Source organism: Setaria italica, chromosome VI (assembly GCF_000263155.2).
Source record: "Setaria italica strain Yugu1 chromosome VI, Setaria_italica_v2.0, whole genome shotgun sequence".
In the NCBI taxonomy this organism is placed as follows: Eukaryota; Viridiplantae; Streptophyta; class Magnoliopsida; order Poales; family Poaceae; genus Setaria; species Setaria italica.
The window spans coordinates 33,511,109-33,519,953 of NC_028455.1; the positions used below are offsets into that span (position 1 = coordinate 33,511,109).

Below are 8,845 nucleotides of genomic sequence, written 5' to 3' on the forward strand. Positions count from 1 at the left end.
TTTGAAGTAGTTTTTCTCTGACAATGAATTAAGAGATAATGATTAAACCAATAATGCCAAATTCTGCGATTTCTTGTTAAATTGATCCGTGATAGGTTCTTTCATGTTCTATTTTCAATATTCATTTTGTGTAGGTTCTAACATATTCGTGACTGGACATTAGAATATGGATACCCACTACATCCTCCAACCTCGAACCATGGATGAATGGGTCACCTCCCTAGACCCACAAAAGGTAGATGAATTTTGCATACATCTTGCTGCAGGGCATCGGAGTTTAACCATTTTCAATCATCGGGTAGCTGCTCACCGAAGATGGGGAGGCTGCTATGATGCGGTAGTGGTCGTCGACATTGTAGCAAATCCGGGTGACGAGCGTCGTAGAAGGGGTAGAAGATCCGGTACGGTAGTTGTGGTCGGGGGGGTAGCAGAGTTGAAGGAGTAGTAGATCAGGTGCGATCGGTTGTTGTCGTCGGGGGAGCAGATCCGGTGCGGGGGTGGGGGGGGGGGATGACCCGTGCTGCCTGCCGGCACATGGCATGCTTTGTGCAATGTACTTTGGAGCTTCAATTCTAGCGGATGGGGAGGTGCCGCCTCCTGAACTGAGATGCGCATGTGGACCAGGCATGGGGCATGAATCCTTCGGAATGCCAAGATGATGGATAATCTGCTTGCTCTGCTGGGTTCTAATAATCTGGCAATTAGTAGTAATGTTCCATGGATGAACTCTCAGAAATAATGCACGTTCGATGAACGCAAAATCCTGCACTTTCCATGGCATCGACCAGTGTCGTGAAGGCCTCTGCATTGTGCAATTGTGTTCAAGGTACATCGATCTCGATCGACCTAACGTACACGACACAGCAGCGGTACGAGCTTCTTCACAGACGCGGATGTCTCCTTTGCTGTCCTTGGAGACGAACGACGGGCTCTCATAATTTCCACCGTGTTACGAGTTCGATCGCCGTGGCATGTAACGGACGCATGTGTAGTACTGCTGCTGCTGCTGCTGCTCAAAGGCAAGGGATCTGTAAGCCTCCGGCCCTCCGCAACTCGCGCATGTACCGGGATGTACGCGTCCAGTGTCTTGTTCGGGCTGTTTGGAGCCATGACCGATGCCCGCACACCGACGTCACGGCTGTTTCGTAGTACAGCGGCAGCGGCAGCGAGGACAGAGCGAGAGAGCATCGATCGATCTGGCACGAGGAGAACGCTATCGCTTCTCGGCTTCTCCGCCTCGATGCACGCAATAGTTTGTTCCTGGCATGGCATGGGCGCAGCGACGGCAGCGCGGCGTTGGCAGCAGGCTACTAGAGTTTTGTAGGCTGCATCGCAGCAGGGCTTAGGCTCCGACAAAGGCAGGCAGGGATGGGACTGGGGCGGAGGAGGGGAGCAGCAGCAACGGGCAGCTGGAACAGCGACGCAGACGCAGGAGGATTGATTGGATGAGATGGGCGCGGCGGTCTCGCCGGCACATGGAATCCGATGCCGCCGTGCGTGCGCTCCCGCCCCGCGTTCCTCACTTCTTCCGGGACGCGACCCCGCCTCCATGCGGAGAAGAATAGAAGATGCAGCGTGCGCGCAAGCAAAATCTCGTCATCCTGGCGGACGCCGAGGATCCGGGGTCCGGCCGGAGCAGTGAATGTGCGGGTGCGCGTACGCGAACCGGCCGGACGGCCCGGACCCGTGCGTCGGCTGCTCCGCTGCGTTCTGTTCGTGGCTTCATGCGGAGCATCTGATTACTGCGGCTCAACCACCGGACTGCGGCGGCTGCGTTCCATGTTCCTGATGCATGCTCGAAGCTCGATCGAACCGGCTGCTCGACCGCTTTCTCTCAGGGTGTTTGGATACACTCTGCTACACTTTAGCACATGTCACATCAAATGCTTGATATTAATTAGAAGTATTAAATATGATTTAATTATAAAACTAATTGTACAGATGGAGTCTAATTCGCGAGACGAATCTATTAAGCCTAATTAGTCCATGATTTGACAAATCTATTAAACCTTAGTAGATTCGTCTCGCGAATTAGACTTCATCTGTACAATTAGTTTTGTAATTAGCTATGTTTAGTTCCTTCTAATTAGCATCCAAACATCTGATATGACCCAACTAAAGTTTAGCAACTCGTAACCAAACATCCAGGAAAAGCAACAAGAAACCAATGGATGGACTCGTGTGGGGCCTCGTGGGCCGTCTGGTCTCGTCGGTGACCCGTCGTCCATCGCTCAGCTCAGCCCTCCGCCAGTTTGGGAGCTTCTGGCTGTTACACGTTACAGTGTTACCACTCGAGAGGGAAAATGGGAGAAGCACTGACAAGGCCCCAAACTGACAAACAATGCCAGGCTTACAACTCCTCTCTAGAGCACTACGCATCGTGCCATGCACGGGGCACAGTCACGCAGCACGGCCATTCGGCCAGGTTGGTCTCGGCCAATCCAAGGAACGTGGACGCAGAATTCCAAGAAAAAGCGTCAGGCAAGCTTTATCGACGAGGCTACTCTACTAACCTAGGATGGGAGTGTTGGACTAGCTAGATAGGCCAGTAGGTTTGGTCCATAACAGAGTGTCACTACCAGGTAGGTGCACGCTTTTGACCCAATGGCCATCCTGAACAGTGGTTTTTGTCCATAACAATGTAAGGTCCTTGTTTAGTTGCCAAAATTGGAAGTGCTAAAATTACTGTGCCGGCACTGTAGCACACTGTAGCGTTTCGTTTGTATTTGTGAATTATTATCCAAACATTGACTAATTAGGCTCAAAAGATTCGTCTCGCAAAGTACAATAAAACTGTGCAATTAGTTTTTAATTTCGTCTACAGTTAGTACTCCATGCATGTACCGCAAGTTTGATGTGATGAGGAATCTTCTTTTTGCATAGTGCCAAAGTTAGGAGTTGGGGGTGAACAAGGGCTAACATGATGATGTACGGCCCCGGTCAATGGATCATTTTATTTTACCATACCGGGCAGTGCTCGGACAATGAAATAGTAATAGGTGGAGGGTTTTTTTGCAAATGTTATGCAAAAAGGTTGTGTTGTGTTATGGCATTCCCATGCTTTCCTTTCGAGGCTCACTGCAGTGCCAACTCCAAATAGTTTTTGCTAAATCGAGGTTTCGTCGGGGAGCCACTAAAAAAGTCTGGTGATTCGAGCCATGAAAACTCCTTCGTTTCAAACAGCATTTCCCAGCTGATAATTTCCATTCTCAAGAAGCCAGGAAGGCGTCACTGGTTATGCTCTACGTGCGTTTGTCGCGGATGTGAGGCTGGATGTTTAGCGAAATTTGATGCTAATATACATGTCCTTTCGCACTAAGCATCTTTGATCCTGAAATGTTGAGTCAGATGCCCCCCGACCACCCACAAATCTATGTCTATGTCGTCCCTAATTCCCAGTTCCGAACTCAATGTTGACATCTTTTTTTTTTTGAAAAGTAACCTTGCATGGATCTTCAAAGTCCAAACCTAGCAGGTTCGATTGGACCATTGCTTCTTGATTCAGAGGACGTTTGGGTACCGGGAGCTAAACTTTAGTCCTGTCATATCGGATGTTCGGATGCTAATTAGAAAAATTAAATACGATCTAATTACAAAATTAATAGCAGAACCCCTAGGCTAAACTATTAAACCTAATTAATCCATCATTAGCGAATGATTACTGTAGCACCACATTGTTAAATCATGAACTAATTAGACTTAATAGATTCATCTCGTGATTTAACCTAGAGGTTGTGCAATTAATTTTATAATTAGTTTATATTTAATACTTCTAATTAACGTCCAAACTATCGGACAGGTTTAGTCCTGGTCTCCTAAGCACCCCTCACGCGAGTTCGAGGCTAGCAGCTCAGAATCTCAGATCCTGAAAAGCACCACTAACCACACCCCCTTTCAGATTCATCATCAGTCACTTCCAACCAGCTTCCAGGAGTGGCACTGTGGCACTGAGAAAGCCCTCCCAAACCCGTCAAAGTTCGCGGCACATCTCTCCCACGTTCTCCTCCTCGGCCCCCAAAACCCCCCATCCCCGCGCGCGCGTGGCGCGCAGCTCGCCCCCGCACGCCAAGAATCTCGGGTGCCGGCACCGCCGCCGTCACCCCGCCGAGGCTCCCAAGCTTTCTTCATTTCCTGTCCGCGCCCCGGCACCCCGCGCAAGCCTCCAAATCCGCGAGCGCCATGCGGGCCGCAGACCCGGCCGAAACCCGCCACCGCTCCTGCCTTCTTTTCCACACTCCCCTCGTCACGCGCTCTGCTGTCGCTGTCCGTCGGCGTCCGGGATGACAACAAAACAACGAACAGATCCAGGGAATCGTATACACTAAAAAAAATTTGGAGTAATGCTATCATAGAGCATCAGCAGATTCCGGCCACGCTCGCGGGCGATCGCGCTTTGACCCGTAAACGGCGCGAGGCGTCCAAATCAGCCTGCCGGAGAAGAATAATGGTTAATGAGCCTGTGACGCTCGAGGTAGCTTAACCACCGGATGATCCGTCGGCCGGCTCGGCCTACACGACACCGCCGAGGTCGCTCTCGCCGTGCCCAAATCGCACCCGGTTGACGAACCGGCCGTTGCGGGCGTTTGGTTTGGTATACTTTCTTAAACAGTGTGAGGCAGGCAGGCAGGCAGAGGCAGCAGCAATGGCGGCGAACGATGGCACCACCTCCTCCCCACCTGAACATTCCTCCACTCGCCCAACCTCGTACCCGGCCGAACCGAGGCCCGGAGCGCCGGAGCGGTTGGCGCTTGCTGGGGCCTGCCGAGGAGAGGAGGGGAGGTGAACGGTGAACCGCTCGTCCAACCGGCACCCACCAGGCCACCACCACCACCCCGCCGCGGGTACGAGTACGAGGCGAGACGCCGAGGAGGGAACACGGGACCGAGCCAAGACGGGGGCTGCACCGCCGGGTTCGGCTTCCGCTCCAACCTATCGACAAGTGCCGGCGACCAACCCGTTTTTTCCCCTTTCCATCTTGTGTGCCCCGTTGGCCATTGCCCACTGGGGACGGGAAAAAGAAAGGCCGTTCCGTTTATCGTTGGGTCGGCATCAACGAACGAACCGACGGCGAGGTTAGCGCTCATCCGGTTCACCCCCATCATCATACCAAAAAGCTCACAGAGTGCGCTCGTGTCTGGCTAGCTGCTTCTGCGTGTTGCGTGTAGGACTGGCTGCCTGGCTTTTTTATCGCGCAGGTGACGACGGCCCGGCGGCGGATAGAGTAGAGAAGGTATTTCCAAAGTTGACATACGTGTACGTGTCGTGCGTATCTCTCCATCGGTCGGGGTCATGAACGTATGAAACCACCCTCATCTTATCTCGATCTCATCGATCTCATGGATTAAGGTGTTTGGATCTTGAGCTAAAGCTAACGTTTAGTAATTGTCACATCAAATCTTCGGATGCTAATTAGAAGGACTAAATTATAAAACTAATTATACGGATAGAGGCTAATTCACGAGACAAATGTATTAAGCCTAATTAATTCATAATTAGCACATATTTACTCTAGCATCACATTGTCATGGACTAATTAGGTTTAATAGATTCGTCTCGCGAATTAACCTTGTGCAATTAGTTTTATAATCAATCTATATCTAATACAATATCTAAACGTTCGATGTGACAGGACTAGCTTTAGTCCGTAGAACCGTGGCCTAACTTTATTTTCTCTCGTAGTGACTTCACGCGCTCCAATCAGGGCTTGACATGTTCAACGTCTGACACCTCAAACTGGAGAAAAACTGGAGCTCTGAAATGTTGACTGTTTTGTTTTTTTTAAAAAAGGCATGTTGACGGGCAGGCGCTCCTCCATGGAGGGAGAGCTGAGCTCGAAGTCGCAGTAAATGGACTCATGCAGTGGAAATGCTGAGTGGGGAGCAGTAATAAAATTTAAAACGCCACGCGCAGGGCATCTCGAGTTCTCGACCTCGGCTGGACTCTCCTTGAGATCTTCAAACAGTGCGTGCTTGCTAGCTGGACTGCAGCAGGGGGAGTAATTGCGGTGGTACTAATCCCGGGTCAAAAACCAATCTTATTAACCGGCCACGGTAGGGAGAGTGGCAGCTCACTTCCACTGATTGGTTAGTTTGGTTGGTTCATGAAAGGACCAAGAACTTGCTTGATCTTGATCTTGATCCAGCATGGTTTCTGGATTTGGGAAAGCAGAGAAAAATGTGCAGCAAGGGAAGGGAATGCTGATCTTTAAGAGCAAGTCGCAATTTTGCAGCAGATGACACTTTAATTGAAGTCGGACATGTTCTAATCTTTTCACAATAGCAGCAGCACAAGAACGGGGGAAGAGTTGATGGAGAGATGGAGATCTATCTATGTCTGGATCCTATTTCAGTTGCGGGCGCACCGGATTGGCCGATCCGCGGCGAGCGCATTTCGCCGGACGAGGTGTCGGCACCGCCCGCCCGGCCGCCGGCCGAGCGGAGAGAGGGGGGGGGGTGTCAGAAGATGTCGAGGACGTCGACGATGGCGGCGTTGCAGAGCGGGCAGCGGCCGCGGCCGGCGAGGAGCTCGCGGGCGCAGGCGCGGCAGAAGGTGTGGCCGCAGGGGATGAAGGCCGCGCCCTTGGCCCGTGCCATGCACACGCAGCAGCAGCCGGCGACCACGCCCCTGCCCGCGCCGGCCCCCGGCTCCGTGTCGTCTTCCACCAGCTCCAGCGCCTCCGCTCCCGCCACGTCCTCCTCCTCGCGCGGGGCCGCGGCGCCGGCACCGGCGCTCCACTGCCTGTCGGTCTGCTCCAGGAGCGCCATCAGGGAGACCCTCTCCCCCTGCTCCTCCTCCTCCGCCGCCTCCGCCACCGCGGGCGGCTGCGGAGGCAGAGGCGGAGGCGGAGCGGGAGAAGGGGCGGGGGAGGCGGAGGCGGGCGCGACCGCCGGCGTGGAGGCTGCCGTGGTCGGGGCGGGCAGCGACACCGCGCGGCGGACGAGGAAGGGGTCGGCAGCGCCGGGGCCGTCCCCCGACGCGGCGGCGGGAGGGGGCTGGTCGTCCCGGATGATGTCGAGGAGGGTGCGCGCCGCTACAGCAGCCGCCGCCGCGGCGGTGGACGCCGACGGCGAGGCCGACGGCAGCGAGACCTGCCTCTCGGCGGCCATGGCGGATGCGAGCGTGACCGCGGCGCGCCGCCCCGCCGCGAGGTCGTCCTCGTCGCGGAGCTTGAGAAGGTCGCGGAGGTTGCACGACCCCGCCGCCGCCCCGACCGCCTGCGGCGGCCCCACCGCGGCCAGCTGGTCCGCCAGCGTGACGCTGCGTCGCATCAACCTCCCCGCCTCCATCCCGTCGCGCGGCCAATCAGCTGACTCGGCGAGCCGGGGAGAAGACAAGGGGGAGCAGGGGAACCGAAGCGAAGCGAAGCGAAGCGCCTGCTATTCCGAGCGGCAGGCAGGCAGGGCAGGGGAGAGGGGTAGCAGCGGCACGCTTGGACTAAATAAGTGAGGGCGTGGCGCGGCCTGGGGGGGCGTGCGGGGGGGTTTGGGCTTGGATCTCGCGTGCGGAGGGGCGGGAGGCCGGAGGGCGCCGCGTGATGGGATTCACTCGCTACCGATTTGGGGGCGGAAATGGCTGGTTTTTGCGGGGTTTTCTGCCTGCGTGCCAGCGCCCGGCCGAGGAGTTTGCTTCTGCTGCGGCGCCGGCTCGGGGCGGCCTCGGGCTTTTGCTTTCTGGCTCTGGGTGGTGGGTGGGTTCGCGGATCCGCGGCTTGGAAGGTTGCAGGCAGCCTTGCAGCAGCGGCGGCGCTCGTGCTCGCGGAGTGGGAGAGGGCTCGAGGAGGGAGTAATAAAGGGTGGAGGGGGCATGGGAGTCGGGAGGGGGGCCTGGTGGTGGGTCAGCTGAGCGGGCATGCGGGGGGAGCGTGGATCCATCTGCCAAGGTGAAACTGGATGCCGTTTGTCGGGGAGGGGGAGCCCGGGCCGTGCCGTGGTGTGCCCGGGGGCGCGGCGGAGTGCGGAGGCGTCCGAGCGCCGGGTGGTGCACGGTGGGTGCTTTGCTGGATGCCGACTGAATTGCTGCTGATGGCAAAGTCTGCGGGGTCTGGGCCGGTTGACGATGGCAACGGAGGAGGCGACATCTGCGGCCGCGTTGCGTTGGTTGGGCCGGTAATCCTGGGCCGCGTGCCAGCTCTGTTTCACTTCCATCACTGGCAACACCAGCAACAGCTGCTGCTGAACCTTCCAAACGCTGCACGCTCTCCGTGAAGCGAAGGCGATTGCACCGCGCAGCATGAGAGGTCGCATGCTCCATCCTTCTCAGGGGAGACAGAGGGAGACGCACGCAAAAAGGAGAGGTATCCAGCGACATTGTCGCATCGGCGAGAAACCAAAGTTCCGAGTCGCCATCGATCGCTTCCTCCAAGACGTTGGCGCCCTCCTCGTCCTCGGCGGGCTCGCTGGCCTCGCTGCCACCGCGGGGCACGCTTGCCACAAGTTTAGTTTACGCAGCGTAGCGTCGCACTTGTCAACACATAAACAGTGGTGCTCTCGCCGTGCAGGAGAACAACACGGGAAAGACTAGCGCCTGTTGAGTGGAAGTTCCAATTCGGTACGCTGCGTGTCGTTCTCTGAAAGACTTGCGTGCCGGCAGAAGAGGCCCAGAATGGACCTGTGCCTCAACACTTTCTGTAGTCGGAATGTTGCATGGAGCACACCCAAAACTCAGCTACTCTGACCAACCAGACATGCTGGAGAAATTTGCATTGAGCGTGTTCCACAAAAGAAAGAAATGTCGCCTTCAGTCCATCAAGAGGTTCAACTTTTTCGACGAGACAGCTGGAGCAGACAATTGACCGTTGAACATATCTTTCTAAGCGACACCAGCGGAAAGCTTCTATAACCACACA

At 55.5% G+C, this 8,845-nt stretch overlaps 1 protein-coding gene across 1 annotated transcript; it reads right to left on the reverse strand.

Annotated features, from left to right (window-relative positions):
- Window positions 1–6,455: 6,455 nt before the first annotated feature.
- LOC101753163 (LON peptidase N-terminal domain and RING finger protein 3) lies at window positions 6,456–7,286 on the reverse strand. Its single transcript, XM_014805381.1, has 2 exons — window positions 6,903–7,286; window positions 6,456–6,821 (listed from the first exon to the last, which is right to left on the reverse strand). Exons 1-2 carry the CDS (start codon window positions 7,284–7,286, stop codon window positions 6,456–6,458), a joined length of 750 nt encoding a protein of 249 aa, XP_014660867.1.
- Between the last annotated feature and the right edge of the window lie 1,559 nt (window positions 7,287–8,845).

Coding starts and splice junctions, on each gene's coding strand:
- LOC101753163 (XM_014805381.1), bottom strand. CDS start 7,286: ATGGAGGCGGGGAGGTTGATGCGACGCAGCGTCACGCTGGCGGACCAG. Junction 6,822..6,902: donor CGCTGCCCGCCCCGACCACG/GCAGCCTCCACG, acceptor CTGCCTCCGCAG/CCGCCCGCGGTGGCGGAGGC.